This window comes from Enhydra lutris, unplaced genomic scaffold (genome assembly GCF_002288905.1).
Source record: "Enhydra lutris kenyoni isolate GAN:26980312 unplaced genomic scaffold, ASM228890v2 scaffoldscaffold35, whole genome shotgun sequence".
Classification (NCBI taxonomy): domain Eukaryota; kingdom Metazoa; phylum Chordata; class Mammalia; order Carnivora; family Mustelidae; genus Enhydra; species Enhydra lutris.
Window position 1 is genome coordinate 22,568,964 of NW_019154119.1, and position 15,295 is coordinate 22,584,258.

The 15,295-nt window shown below is 49.7% G+C and overlaps 1 protein-coding gene across 1 annotated transcript; it reads right to left on the reverse strand.

The window, feature by feature from the left end:
- Positions 1–745: 745 nt before the first annotated feature.
- Positions 746–12,216, reverse strand: LOC111154149 (uncharacterized serine-rich protein C215.13-like). Its single transcript, XM_022513564.1, has 4 exons — positions 11,887–12,216; positions 11,699–11,845; positions 11,377–11,613; positions 746–949 (listed from the first exon to the last, which is right to left on the reverse strand). Exons 1-4 carry the CDS (start codon positions 12,214–12,216, stop codon positions 746–748), a joined length of 918 nt encoding a protein of 305 aa, XP_022369272.1.
- Positions 12,217–15,295: the final 3,079 nt, after the last annotated feature.

The following is a 15,295-nucleotide window of genomic DNA, read 5'->3' on the forward strand; positions in this document are numbered from 1 at the left end:
TCCAGTAAGCCGCTGCATCCCTGGTCCTGGGGCAGGTGCCGCCAGCCCTTCTGGACGCCTCTGATCGGGGAGGTGTGCTGAGCCAGAGCTGGGCAGGGGCCCGGCTCTTCCGGCGCTGGAGGGCTCTGTGTGGAGGTGCTCTCTCTCTGCTCTGTGTTCAGCGGATTCACGGGGAGCCCCTGGCCTGGTGCACTTGCCCAGAATTCCCAGGACTGCATCCTGGGGCCCACACTGCCCCACAGGCCCAGAGCTGGCCCCTCTCTGGAAGCACAGTGCGCGGCCGGATCAGGCCTCCAGGTGGCTGTCCCCGGCCTGGCGTCCAGGTCCTGGAAGCAGCCTGTCGCACACACCAGTCTCGCCAACCTGTGGGCCGGCCGCTGGGGATGCCACTCCCAACAGGCTGCTGTAGGCCATGGTGTCCTACTGCCAAGCCACCACCCTGCTTCTGGGGAGTTGGGCGGCCCCGCTCCTGGTCAGGGGGCCCGGTGTCAGCTTCCGTGTCAGCCCCCGCGAGGACCTCCACCCCGCCTGGACCCACCTGACTTTGGGCTCTTCTGAGTGGGAACAGTGACATCCCCAGTGCCGACCCCAGGTGGCACAGGGGGCTGTCCCGGGGGACAGGGGAACAACAGGGTGAGGGCCCTGGGTCCTGGCCCTCCTGTCTCCGGACGGCTTGGGGCCGGGCCCTCAGCTGCTCTCCACACCACACTGATCGCTGCCCACAGTCCTGACCTGGAGAAAGTGGTCACATCCAGCACAGGCCATGCTCCTGGGCCCCACAGCCGCTAGCTCCAGAGGGTCTGGCCTGAGTCCTCTCGAGGCTGCACTGACCACCGCCCGGGCTTCTGGACACACGGCCAGCATCTCGCCCACTGTGGACCCCCAGACCTGGGGGTGCTCTGACCACAGCAGAGCCGTGCTCACTCACACAGACCTCTTCCAGGTCAACCTGTGGACAGGCCAGAACACATCCAACACTGCGTGTGCCCGCAAGCCCCGTCCCACCAAGCCCTGTTGTCCACCCCCAGGAAGGTGGCCCGGCCTTTGTGGAAGCATGTCCCGGGCTGGCGGGGCAGCTGGTGAGACACTCTGTGTGGACGGGGGCCTGGTGGGGCGGCCGGTAGCCGCTCTGCTTGGATGGGGGCTCGGCTCCTGAAAGGGTGATAATGCCACCCCGGGTAGTCAGCTCATGTTTCTTCTCCTAAAAGGTGAAATCCTCCTTTTTTCTCTTTGGTTATAATCCATGGGGCTCCTCTGCTTGTTAAGCTTTAAGGAAAAGAGTAAAATCTCTTGCCTCTATTTTATTGTCAATATGAATTTCAGAAACAAAATAAGAACAATATAACTACTGCATTAAGATTTCATGATCCTGTTACGGCTACAGGTAATAGAGGCTCAAGTTTCCCGACTCCTCCAAGTGACAACGGCAAATGGGGCACTTTCTTTATTCCAGGAAATACGACACTTTCCAGGGACACTAACCACAATTTGTGAGATAACAACTTGTGTAGAAGAGCCCATCTCTGTGTGGACAACGGCGTCAGTACACAGTGTAGACGATGAGCGAAGAAACTCGTGCTATCAGTCATTTCCTAAAACCTGTTTCATTATCTCGTGACCGTGAGGTGAAGGGTGAGTAAATTCTCTGTGAGAAATATGGGTGGTAATGACCCACCACGGCAGTCCTTCGGGGCAGCGTCTCAGCATCCAGAGAACATAGAGGTTGGCCTCAAGAGTGCCCGTGTGTCCCCCGAGGGCGTCCCAGCAGGCAGCAGATGGCCTCCTACACGGTAACGTCTGGCACTTCTCATCGCTTAAGCGTTTCTGTAACAAAGGCAATGAAACAGAATCCAGTAGAAGTTTACAAGATTGTTTTCCAGAAGCTCACATTGTATTCTCCTGGGATTGGACGGCCTATTCATTCATTCCAGCCCTGGCCTCTGTGAGCGCCTGTCGGGTGGCTGATGACGTGGGTCCAAACGCGTCACAATCTTGTGGGCATTTCCGGTGCATCTGTCCGTCGATACAATGTGAAATGTGTCCATGCAGAGTTTCAGGGTATTAGGTCAATTAATTATCAGTCCTGGGACATGAGTTTAATTGTATCTCTTTCCAAGGACACGTAAGAAGACATAGTTTATGCCGGGGAACATGACGCGCAGGGAGTGTCCAGACGGCTCAGGGGTCTCCCAGGGAGAGCACTTTCCCCGCTACCTCGGGCTCCCAGACCTGCACTCTTCCTACACCCACCAGCCCCTTCGAGCAGGGACTGAGGCGCTCGCTCCGGGCACACCGTCCCCAGAATGCCTGCCTGTGGCGTCCTCACACTCCCACGGGCTCACGCGTGGGCAGGCGGCTTGCGGTGCCCACCTACTGCCTCAAGCACATTAAAATCCATGGAGTTACAATGAGTCTTATTATTATAAACGCACGAGCTATGCACATTTCTGACCGTTGGCAAATGCATGCCCCATGCTCATAACCAGACCAGCTCTCAAATTCCTGTCAGAACTTCTTACTTCCCTCGTCCCGTAAGCCCAGCAGAGACGGCCGATGTGCTTTATTTCCATGCGGCAAAGCCTGAAGGCCGGGACCCACTGATACGAATTACACTGTATCACGATCTGGAGTTCACTTTTCCACACTCTAAATGAAGATTTAAAAATCACAGCATCCAGTCTGACAGGCAAGAATTCATTTCTTAAGTCAGTAACACCAGCCCCAGCCTCCCCAGAGGAAAGAGTGTGGATGAAGTGCTGGGGTTTACCGACGGAATTCAAATCCAGTCCAAAGAAATCTCACCCAAGCGCAGGGCCAGGCAGCAGGGGACAAAAACGAGCCTCGTGGCAAACAGCGTGGTGGACATCCAGAGCCAGCATCTGCTGGGGCGCCGACTCGAGGCCTCGGGGCGGTTGTCGGGGGGTGTCTGCACACACCGGCCGTACTGCAAACTGCACTTGGATCATCGGATTCTAAACTCACGGCCGTCCTGGAAGGGACGGACCGAGGAGCGGGCAGAAGGGCTACCTCAGGGACCCCCCCCACCCCGTGGGTCCGGGGGACCGTCGCCTTGTAGCCCACACCTGCCAGGTCCTCTTATACCTGCTCTGCCGGGTCTCCAAGCGGCCTAGTCCCTCCCGTCATCCTTGAAGCTCACGTACCAGCCCTTCCTGCTCACGCCCACGAGCCGGCCTCTCCGGTGGGGCCTGGCAGGAACCCCCAAGGAACAGCTCCGAGAGTTACCACACTTCTCCGAAGGACACACTTTTTCCCGCTGGAGTGAAACCAAACTCGTGGCGTGGCCAGTAAGACTTCTGTGATTTGAAGACAATGTTCGTGTATTTTCCTGGGATATTTCCAGCCTCTTACACAGCAGATGATTGGGCAACCACCAGGATGGTCTGCTTTCAAGCCCTCTCTCTGCACGCCTCGCCCCTGCCCTGCGCCCCACTCACAGCCCCCTGGGTCCTGTGTCCCACTCAGAGCCTGCCCAGGTCCTCTCCCATCCTCACCTCTGCGAGTGCTGATGCCCCGTAAGGACTTCCGGTCTTCACCCCGACCAGGCTCTGAACCGACTGTAAGTAAAACGTGATGGGGCATGTCCGGCTGTGAAAAGGACAGAATGACACACACATTCATCAACACGGACAAACAGCAATCACAAAAGTAAGGAGTGAATAAGCAAGTCACCCAAAACACAGAATTACCCCATGCGTTTGATGTTCGAAACCATCTTTAATGACATAAACTACCTATGAGTTTATACATATGCATTAAAAGTGAGTATACACACGTCCAGTGAAAGCCATAGGTCCAGGGCCATGGGGAGTGGAGTCAGGGTGGGTTAAACAAAGGGTTTTAGGTCCTGAAATAAATCCTTGTTTGTAATTACTCGGGATTCAAAGAAAAGAGGCAAAACCAGGAATGTTGCTTCACTCTTTAGAGTTATTGAAAGGAAAGGGAGCACAGAAGAGATGCCAGCATTCCAGAGGCTCCTGAAGAGCTCCGAAGAGTTCTGGAGGATTCTGGGGGGTCCTGGGGGGTCTCTGGAGAGTTCTGGAATGTGTGCTGGAGGATTCTGGGAAGGGACTTCTGGAAGGTTCTAGAGCATTCTGGAGCCTTCCGGAGGGATCTGGTGGGTTCTGGACAGTTCCAGAGAGTTCCAGAGGGATTTGGAGTGTTCAGGAGAGTTACGGAGGGTTCTGGAGAGTCACAGAGGGTTTGGGAAGGTTCTGGAGAACCTTCTGGAATCATTGCTGCAGGTTCTGTGGGGATCCAGAGGGGTTGAGGGGATGCGGTAACCAGGCGATGGGCGTTAAGAGGACACATGGGTGTTACATGCAACTAATGAATCGTGGAACACGACATCAAAAACTGACAAAGTATGGTATGGTGACTAACGTAACATAATAAAAAATAAAGAAAGAAAAAGAAAAAAGAAAATGGGTCAAAAAGCAGAGTGCTGTCAGAATAGAAAACCCCAAGCGGAGACTCTGCAGCTAGAAAGTTAGAGGGGCCGTAAGCCCTCGGGAGCGGTCGGATGCAGGGCGAGATGTGCCACAGAAAGCAGACCACGGGCACAGGCGGGGACGAGGAGGGAAACTACTTCAAGAACCAGACATGCACACAGAAGAGAGGACACCAGAGGTGGGGGCACACCAGGCGTGACCCCAGGGGGACAGCTGTCCGGACGCGCATCCCGGGACACACGTGCGAATGCTTTCCCAGCCCTGCTCTGATGTCCCGTCTCTGGTGAGGTCAGTGCGGGAAGAAGCTTCAGCTCCGTCAGACTGTGCTGCGCGTCAGGGTCTCCAGTCCAAGGTCAGCACCTGGCTCGCCCTGCAGACGGTTACTTCCTTCAACTTCTTTCTTCATTTTTTCTGACTCTTCACTTCCTGGGCTAGTAATGGAAAGGTCAGACATCTAAGGCTCTTCAATTACATGACACTAGGACGCGTTGCAAATCTGTCCATCATGGGAGCTGTCCACTCTGTCCCTCCCCATCTGAAAACACAGGTCACTGTGTTCACTTTGCAGCATGTGTAGGTTTAAGTTAACAGGTGTCTTTGTTATTTGTTTCCTGAAGGATTCTTTTGCCACTTTAGTAATTTCAACACCATTAACAAATTTTAAAAAGTGAGGATGACTTTTGAGGATTTGATAAAAGAAAAGCAGATGTTGGATACTAATTTTGACCATATATAGATATGTATATAGATAGATATAGATACAGATACATATATAGTCAAATTCAAAAGTGAATCATAACTATTTTTCAATCAAGAATAATTATAACTTTTTATACTTAAAATTAAACAGCAAGCAGATTAATGTCCCACGTATGTGTGTTTTCATAACTATACGGCACATATTGGCCTGACTTACCTGTTTTTGACTAATTCAATGATAAACACAACAGATACATCTGTGGAGAAATTCAGTAGAAATTGTCCTTCTGTTTTCAAGCTGGACAAAGACCACTGATGGCATTTCAAGTAACACACATTCATTTTTAATGGACTTAACCATCTTAATGACCTTCATTCAAGAAGGGCTTCCCTTTGAGAGTATTTCTCTTCCTCCTTGAAACAGGAAGCACTTGAGTGATTTCGCACGCACGCCCAGCATGGACGAGCGTGTAGACGTCCGTGGTGGTTCGGATCTCCGGCTGCTGACTCACGCTGGCCGAGGTGTGAATTGCTCAGAGCGCTGGAGACGTGCAGGCGGGGACGTCCGTGCTCCCTGCCTGGCCGCAGAGGTCCCTGGTCGCCAGAGAAGGATGGAGGGACCCAGAAAGTGGAGAGCCTGGCTGCCCCAGGTCTGAGGAGATGCTGGGCACCGCATTCTGGCACGCATGACCCCAGCCTGAGCCCACGGGACAGCAAAAGGGCAGGCGGTAGCCGCAGAGGACCTGAGGAACACTGCCGGGTCCCCGGTCCTGGCACTGACGCGCGGAGCTGCCAGGTAACGCCCACGGTTAGTTGGCCTCCATGGAAACATGGAAAACCTCGGCTTGGTGGATTGCTCGGGGGCGCCTGGGGGACCCCGTCGGTGGAGCGTCCGCCTTGGGCTCAGATCATGATCCGGGGGTCCCAGGATCGAGCCCTGAGTCAGGCTCCCTGCTCAGCGGGGGGAGGGGGGGCAGGGGGGTCTGCTTCTCTTTTTCCCTCTGCCCCTTCCCGGCTTGTGCTCTCTCTCCCTCTGTCAAATAAGTAAATAAAATCTTAAAAAGAGAAGAGAAGAGAAGAAAAGAACAAAAGAGAAAAGAAAAAAAAACCAGCTCTTTAGGCAAATCCCTCAGCTCCTAAGGGAAGGCCCACCTGGCAGCCTTTGCAGACGAGGCTTTTCGCAAGTACGTGTCCTGAGCAGGCGTCCCACGACCTTAACGACACAGGATATCTCATACTGGCTGAGCTGACGTCTCACAAGACTGTGCCATGAGAAAAGACCCAAGCTATGCCACTTCTACATGCGCCCTCCACCAGGTCTGAATCCACGGACAGAGAAGGTGGGGGCAAACAGACGAGTCCTTCCTAGGGCTCCTAAGACAAGCAGGCCCCATGGTTAGGAGCGAATTTCTTCTCTCCCTGCCAGTGTCAGTGGCTCTGACTCTTCTAGTCTAAAGGGTAGGAGGTGTTTATTATACAAAACTTTGTTATATAAAAGGTATGCGGTGTTTATTCTTAGTGTCTATTTCTCAACTCCCTGTCTTGAAACCAAGCAAGTTTGCAATTCCACCAAGAATAAATGAGACAGGGCGTGCTTCCCTGCATTCTGTCGAACCCAAAAATTCACAAACGAGGAAGAGAGGTTCTAGGTCATGATTTCAGCGATGGCTTTCCTGTGGGTCATGGAGTCACATGTTCTCCAGGTTGCTGGCATTTTGATTTTTAATGAATTGATTCTGCATATATTTTGGTCATTTTTCATTGTATTATTGGTCTTTTTATTATTGAATTGTATATTTCCTGGTTTGTCCCTTTTCCTTGAGGCATGACACATGAAGATACTCATCAAATTATGAATGTTTACTTCTCCCCTCTCAGGCATGCTGAGAGGCGTTTCCCACCTGACAGCACACGAGAACCTTCCAGCTTCTTCTGGGGCTTGTGAGTGCTTGGTTTTTACCCTCAAATCTTTGATCTAGAAAGAATTTATTATGGTATAAGTTGTGAGATGAGGATCATGCTTAATTTTTTATTAGAAGTACAACCATGTGTCTTAGAAAAATTGTAGAGGTTCTATCATTGGGAGCTTGTCCCTGAGTCTGAAACCCACGTAGGAGCTGTTCAGGACTGCGGCCCTCTTTGTCCTCCTGTTGCCGACATTCTTGTCATTCACATACTCGAGCTGTGATGTAGAGTGAAGCTGAAGTTAAAGCTATTTATTTTGCTATTTGTTCATTCTTACAAATTATTTAGTTGGGTGAAATTGTTTTTACATTTTAGTCAAAAAATAAAAATGATCGCAAAGGGGCGCCTGGGTGGTCAGTCGGTCAAGCCTCTGCCTCTTGGGTCCTGGTCTCAGGGCCCTGGGATCGAGCCCCACGTTGGCTCCGTGCTCAGAGCAGAGTCTGCTGGGGATTCTCCCCCATGCCCCTCCCTGCCCCCCACTCTCGCTCTCGCCGTCTCTAAAGCAATACAGTGAAAACAAAAACTCTAGCTACGACTTCCTACTGCAAGGATCTCTGCTCCTTGAAGAAACGTTGGTCCAACTCCTGGGGAAGGAAGCGGGTGAGATGGATGCTGTGCGTTTTACCGGAAGAACGGCCACGAAGACTGAGGGTGTGTCCCTGAGTGCTTCAGCACTGCCGGTGACCAGAGGGGGGCGACACTGAGCCCCATGAAGTGTGAGATGGACCGGCTGCGCTCCTTCTCAGGGTGGGTCGAGTGGAGGGACAAGAACTTGTCCTAGGACCTGTGACAATCATGTGGGAGGACAGCACAGACAGTGTTGACAGGAGTCAGGCAGGGAGCTTGTGTGCGTGATCCCATTTATCTAAACGTGGGAAGAGGTGACCTCTGTTGCCCTCCTGGGACCCTCATTCAGGCATTTGTAGGGAGACGGGAGCAGGGAGGGGTGCTCGCCCTGCATCTCACCGCTGGTCCTAGAACCTCTTTGGTGTGTAAAGCTCATCAAGCTGGAAACTCACGACCTCTACACCGTTCCTTAAGTTGTTCTCACTTATTAGAAGTTTCTTGAAAAGAGCATAACACACAACAGAAGTGGCTTCCCCTGAGAAAGAGCGGGAGGATTTCGGCATCAAGAGTGACAACGACATCGAGGGAATGGAACACGTCCACTGTATGAAGCTCATGAATTATTAATGATTCTCAACAAATACAATCAAAGGAATCCACAACTGCTCTTGAGAAATGCGAGAGAAACGACCCGCAACGCTGGAAACGGATGGACAGGGAAAGAATAAGGCACTTGTACCGCCTTTCGTACAGAAACTATGCCTCCCAGCAACCAGATAACTGATAAAGGGCGGTTGTCCTTATAGATGTATTCTAGCTAATAAGGAAGAAAGCACGGTGATACTAAAACATTGCAAATGTCCTCCCCATCATGACTCACTGGACCTCGGTGTGATGATCAACCCTGGTTCGCGGGAAGAGAGACGGAGGGTGCACGAGGTCCTGTGAGTTTCCCGATGGCAGTGTACCTACCGACAAAAACATGCGGTGTGGACTTGGCCAAGCATCTTAACCTGTCAATTTACGAGAACAGATGAAAACACTTAAAAATACAAACATCAGGAATGCAGTCTATGCCCGTTCGTAGGACTTCTACAAAACAAATGGTGAGTTTCTTGAACAAACACACTATAAGGGAAAAAAGAAATGAAGGAAGAACGTATCTAGACTAGAAGACTCTCAAGAGACACATTCGCCAATAATAATTTGTGGAATTTGTTTACATTCTCTATCAAATACACCAGGTGTTTAAAAATGTACTTTAAATGCATTTGAACAACTACAGAATTGTAAAAAGTGACTGGATGGAGATCGGATGATTTTAAGAGGTCACTGTTGGCTCATTTCAAGTTTGACACTATGCCGTTGGTATGTTTTAAAAACATGTGTCTGTCTTTTAGAAAACATGAAACTATTTCGAGCTATGTGCAAAAGATGCCATAGCAACGTGAGCACAATTGTTTAAAGAACATGTAGAAAGATTTCACTGAAGCCTCATTTGTTACAGTGAAAAGCAGGAAACAATAAAAATACCCAAATAGCAAGAAATGGACAATCCATTCATGTGGTAACAGAAGACCGGCTCCAGAGGGAGCTGGGCAAGGGGCTGGAAAATGCTGGGGAGGTCACTTGTGATGTAGGGTTAAAAACGCTCCTATATTCTCCTCCATGTATGTGTTTGCATTTCCATGATAATATATTACATTAAAATGTAAGAATAAAACAAAATATTGTGTACAGACAACAGAGGAATATGAGCTTCAAACCCTCATGCAAAAAAAAAAAAAAAAAAAGAAAAAAAGAAAAAAAGAAAAAAGAAAGAAAGAAAGAAAAAATCCAAAAAGGCCACTTTAACCAGAAAGCTTACCACAGCCTAAGTGAGTACAGAGCCCAAAAGCAAATAAGATGTTGCTGAATTTAATTAGGTTTTCTATTAAAAATCATAATACACAGGGACGCCTGGGTGGCTTAGTCAGTGAAGTGTCTGTCTTCAGCTCAGGTCATGATCCTGGGGTCCTGGAATCAAGCCAGCATCAGGCTCTCTGCTCAGTGGGGAGCCTGCTTCTCCTTCTCTCTCAGTTTCTCCCCCTGCTTATGCTCTCCCTCTCTTTCTCTCTCTCTCTTTCTGACAAAAAAATAAAATCTTTAAAAAGATCATTATACATATATAAATCTTAAATAGAATATTGGCAAATCATACCTACAAACCTGTACACAAGCCATAGATCCATCTTACATAAGGAACATTTACCCCATGAATACAGAACTTACACAAAGGAAGAATGACCCTAGGATTCATTACCTTAACAAACTGAAGGGGTTAAAGATAAAAATACCCCAATGGAATCAAAACAAAAGGACAGAGCATGCATTTGATCCAAATTCAATTAATTAATCATAAAAAAACATATAAAAACAAACAGTAATGGAACAGGACTTCCCGAATCTGAGGGGGGTTTTTTGAAATACCTACCGAAACCCTGTGTCAACCTTTAATAATGAAATATTGTGGCCATTTTAGTCAACAGTAAATAGTCATAACTTTTTAGATAGTGCTGGTGTGTTAGCCAATGAAATGAGGCAAAATAGTAAGTAGGAGGAAGGGAGACAATAGTCATTGTTTGTGAGCACAATGGTTTCTACTTAGAAACTTCAAGTTTTAAATGCATCATAGAAATAGTATGGCTAAGTTTTAGTTTGAGAAGTTACTTGTAACAACTGTAATTTAACTTAGTATCAGGATTACAAAAACTTTTGCAAACTAATGAAAAAAGATATAAAAAGATAAAGAGATCAATAGAAGAAAAATGGAGAAATACTGAAAACAGATAATTCATACAGGAGAAGAAAACCAATAGTGAATGAGTTTCTGAAAAAATATCAACATTAATTAGGATATTAATATTAACATTAATTAGGATAAAATACGTCAAAGACATAATGTTGTAAGCAATCCTTCTGTAAAAATTAATAAATCCAAACATGGAATTGTGAAGGCTGGGAAGGAAGAACTCTTATGAATGATGTTGGAGCATTAGTGGGCGTGGCCGGTTGGAAGAGCCATCTCACAGCAGCCCTGACGGCTTCAGTGTGCGTCCCCTTCACATGGCTGTTCTGGCTCTGGGGGACACCACAGGACAACGCCAGCAAGCCCCATCGGGGGATGTTCACACAGCACTGCTGAGTAGCGCCGAACTCTGTAAAAAAACAAATATCCCAGTGGAAGAACTGCAAAGCACACCAGTGGGGCACAAGAAATCTGACCCAAAATCTGAGCGAGGAAACTCTGGGATGAAGGCGATATCCCACAGCTAGACTGGGGTGTATGCAAGGTCATGTCCATTTGTAGACATTCATCAGAGGTTAAGTACAGCATTTTTCAATTCAGAAATTTGTGACAAGGGGCTTCCTACAGTCCCGCATCAAAGCCAGTTAAATTCACAGGAGCCCTATTCCTGCAGGTCAGTGTGGCACTGAGAAGTAATAAAGGAAGAGGTGCTGGAGGTGAGGGAGGAGGTGGAGGTGGTGAGGGAGGAGATGCTGCCAGAGGAGATGCTGCTGGAGGAGGTGCTGCTGGAGGAGGTGCTGCTGGAGGAGGTGCTGATGGAGGAGATGCTGTTGAAGGCGGTGCTGATGGAGCAGGTGCTGAGGGAGGAGGTGCTGATTGAGCAGGTGCTGAGGGAGGAGTTGATGATGAGGAGGTGCTGCTGGAGGAGGTGCTGCTGGTGGAGGTGCTGATGGAGGAGATGCTGATGGAGGAGATGCTGTTGAAGGTGGTGCTGATGGAGGAGGTGCTGATGGAGGAGGTGATGATGGAGCAGGTGCTGAGGGAGGAGGTGCTGATGGAGAAGATGCTGATGGAGGAGTTGATGATGAGAAGGTGCTGATGGAGGAGATGCTGATGGAGCAGGTGCTGAGGGAGGAGGTGCTGATGGAGGAGGTGCTGATGGAGGTGACATTGGAGGAGGTGATGATGGAGGAGATGCTGATGGAGGAGCTGATGATGAGGAGGTGCTGCTGGAGGAGGTGCTGCTGGAGGAGGTGCTGATGGAGGAGATGCTGATGGAGGAGGTGCTGATGGAGGTGACATTGGAGGAGGTGCTGATGGAGGAGATGCTGATGGAGGAGTTGATGATGAGGAGGTGCTGCTGGAGGAGGTGCTGCTGGAGGAGATGCTGTTGAAGGCGGTGCTGATGGAGCAGGTGCTGAGGGAGGAGGTACTGATGGAGGAGATGCTGATGGAGCAGGTGCTGAGGGAGGAGGTGCTGATGGAGGAGGTGTTGATGGAGGAGATGCTGATGGAGCAGGTGCTGAGGGAGGAGGTGCTGATGGAGCAGGTGCTGAGGGAGGAGGTGACATTGGAGGAGGTGCTGATGGAGGAGGTGATGATGGAGGTGAGGGAGGAGGTGCTGATGCAGGACATGGTGAAGCAGGACATGCTGACAGAAGAGGTGAGGGACGAGGTGGAGCAGGAGGTCTCCTGCAGGTTGTGGGTGTTGTCCTTACTGTTACACATGATGGGCTCTGAGGTCCAGGACTTCTGCTTATGGAGGAGATGCTGCTGAAAGAGGTGCTGATGGAGGAGACGCTGATGGAGGAGATGCTGCTGGAGAGGTGCTGATTAGGAGGGGTTGATGGAGGAGATGCTGCTGGAGGAGATGATGATGGAGGAGGTGCTGCTGAAGGATGTGCTGCTGGAGGAGTTGCTGCTGGAGGAGATGCTGCTGGAGGAGGTGCTGTTGGAGGAGATGCTGCTGGAGGTGAGGGAGGAGATGCTGCTGGAGGAGATGCTGCTGGAGGAGGTGCTGATGGAGGAGATGCTGATGGAGGAGGTGATGATGAGGAGGTGCTGATGGAGGAGGTGCTGATGGAGCAGGTGCTGAGGGAGGAGGGCTGATGGCGGAGGTGCTGATGGAGGAGGTGATGATGGAGGTGAGGGAGGAGGTGCTGATGCAGGACATGGTGAAGCAGGACATGCTGACAGAAGAGGTGAGGGACGAGGTGGAGCAGGAGGTCTCCTGCTGGTTGTGGGTGTTGTCCTTACTGTTACACATGATGGGCTCTGAGGTCCGGGACTTCTGCTGCAACTGTCTGCCCAGCATGGAAACTACAAGTGCCAGGGGGCACTGGTGATGCCCACCTTGGTGGGTGGGAAAGAATGCACGCTGGCCACAAGGGCTGAGCAGTGGTGCACAGGGCACCTTTTGCCCTGTGCTGGGATGTCAGCCTGCCCTGCTCCATCAGCCTCCCGCACTGCAGGTGTCCGGGGCCTGAGGAGGTGCGGCCGTACTTTCCTGAGAGCGACAGACGGCCTCCAGCACAGTGATGCCGGAATATCTTTCTCAATAAAAAGGTATTGTAAACACAGTACTTGGGTCTTTATAACTAAGTGTTCCATTTACTGTCTTCTGTGCTGTTTGTCATTTGTCCCATCCTCTGCTGCCAGGCCTTCCACACAACATGCTTTGTTATTCTCACCAAAGCATTTATTGTTATTCGAAATGATAACCTTTGTGTGTTTCCTGGGTTACTATCTGTGCCCGCATCCAGAGAACTAAACTCCAGGCCGTTGGGACTCCTGCTGGTCTGTCCATCTGTCTCCACCCCTACCCTGTCTGGCACACAGAAGTGTCTCAATAAATCTTTGCTGAACTCTTAATTAACTAGTAACTGTTTGGAGGCCAGGACATAATTTCCTGGAGAATCGGTGTTACAGTGTTATATACACCAGTCCACAAAAGACTATAAAATTTATAACGTAGCTAACACAAAATGATTGATATGATTTTGAACTACTTTTCTTGTTAACAGGGATGAAACACAAGCTCTCTCAGGACATGTGTCTCATGAGTTGAATGTACTAATTTCTAAAAACCCACCTTTCTTGCAGAATGCCTGGGTGGGTCTCCGGCCACCTCTGACACAGGGACTGCCAACCAGCGTCCATGACCAGAGCCTCCTTCACCTAAGGACGTGGGGGGTTCCTAGCTTCTCTTCCTTCTTCCTTCTAGGATGATTTCCTGTAGTTCCATATCTGGTTTGGGCTGATTTAAGCTAGAAGACTGTAGAAATCATATCCACTATAGAGAAATGAACCTCCTCAAACAAAGTTAAAGGAAACTCACCGTCTTTAGGTATCAAAGAAACACTGATTTTCATAAAATAGAATAAGATATAAACCACAACATTAGTTAAGAAAACAATGTATTTGGATTTTAGTACTAAGAAATGGAAACTATTATGGTGTCTGCTCTGGTCACCGTCCCACTCTGTTAATACATAGCATCTCGCCCGTTTCTTTCTTAGAGGAGCAGACACGTCTGTGCTCCGAGGACACAGCCCTACCCTCTGTGGGTTCTGTGAACATCACATGGGCTTCCTCGGCTCCACCGGCTGTGACACGGGGGACAGTCACTGTGTGTAGACTCTCCATCACTGTGGGAAGGGCTCATGGAGTGATGAGGAGAGATCCCTGGTGGCGAGAGACAATCCGGGAAGGACGCTATGGAGGAAGGCGGCTGGCAGGGAGAAGGCGGCTGGATCTGCTTCTAATTCCCGGATTGTTCTTCCAGCTTGGAGCCTAGAGTCCCCAAATCACGCAGCTCCTGGTTAGCTCCCGATGTCCCTCTCCTGTTGCCTTTCCTGTCTCACTGAGTTGAGAGACTGGGACTCCGGATGTGGGTCCAGTCTGGGTCAGGTCCGGCGTAGGATGGTGCTTTGAGTGAGAAGGACGCTCGGTGGTATTTCGCGACGGCTCAGACACGGAACGTATTGTGCGGTTAAATGAAGAGAGTGATTCCAACACTAACGCATGTGCCGTGGCCCCAAGGAATCGGAAGACGGCGTTGAGAAGCAAAGGTCCATGACGTAATGACGTCTCGTTGTCTCATTTCAGCTTTCCTGTCTGACCTCTGCAGCACTGGGGGCCTGGAGGGACCGCCTAGGGACTTGCATGTCGGGAAGTGAAGCCAACCTTCCTTCACTCTTTAGAGCCCCTGAGACCATTCTGGCTTCTGGTCCCCTTCTCCTCACTGTGAGGGAGAGAACTAACTGCCTGCGCCCTGGGCACTTTCAATGGGACCTTGGTAATTTCATGAGTTCTTAACATGAAAGGGGAGAAAGATACTTATATCTGGTGCAACTGTATTAATTGTCAAGAAGTAAAAACATCTTGGGGTGTCTGGGTGGCTCAGTTAGGTAAGCATCTGCCTTTGGCTCAGGTCATGATCCCGAGGTCCTGGAATTGAATCCCACATTGGGCTCCCTGCTCAGTGCAGAGTCTGCTCCCCCCCCTGCCCTCACTCAACTCGAGCGCTCTCTCTCTCTCTCTCAAATAAATAAGAAAATAAAATAAGAACATGACTACATTTAAGTCTTTATAGAAGTGTAAGATAAACATATCGGAAACATTTTAATTATTTATATATTTGATAAAATTGATTTCTATTATCAAAGTTGTTTTCCTTTAAATACTGATCAAAATGATTTTTTTGTCCCTATTGGTGACTCAAATTCCTTGTAAGTTGACTCACTCTGCAGTGAGCCACCACCTGGACCACGTTTGCTTAAACGCCTTTTACATGTGGTGTCCAAGG

Coding starts and splice junctions, on each gene's coding strand:
- LOC111154149 (XM_022513564.1), bottom strand. CDS start 12,216: ATGTGTAACAGTAAGGACAACACCCACAACCTGCAGGAGACCTCCTGC. Junction 11,846..11,886: donor GCACCTGCTCCATCAGCACC/GCCTTCAACAGC, acceptor CTCCTCCAGCAG/CACCTCCTCATCATCAACTC. Junction 11,614..11,698: donor GCAGCACCTCCTCATCATCA/GCTCCTCCATCA, acceptor CTCCTCCCTCAG/CACCTGCTCCATCAGCATCT.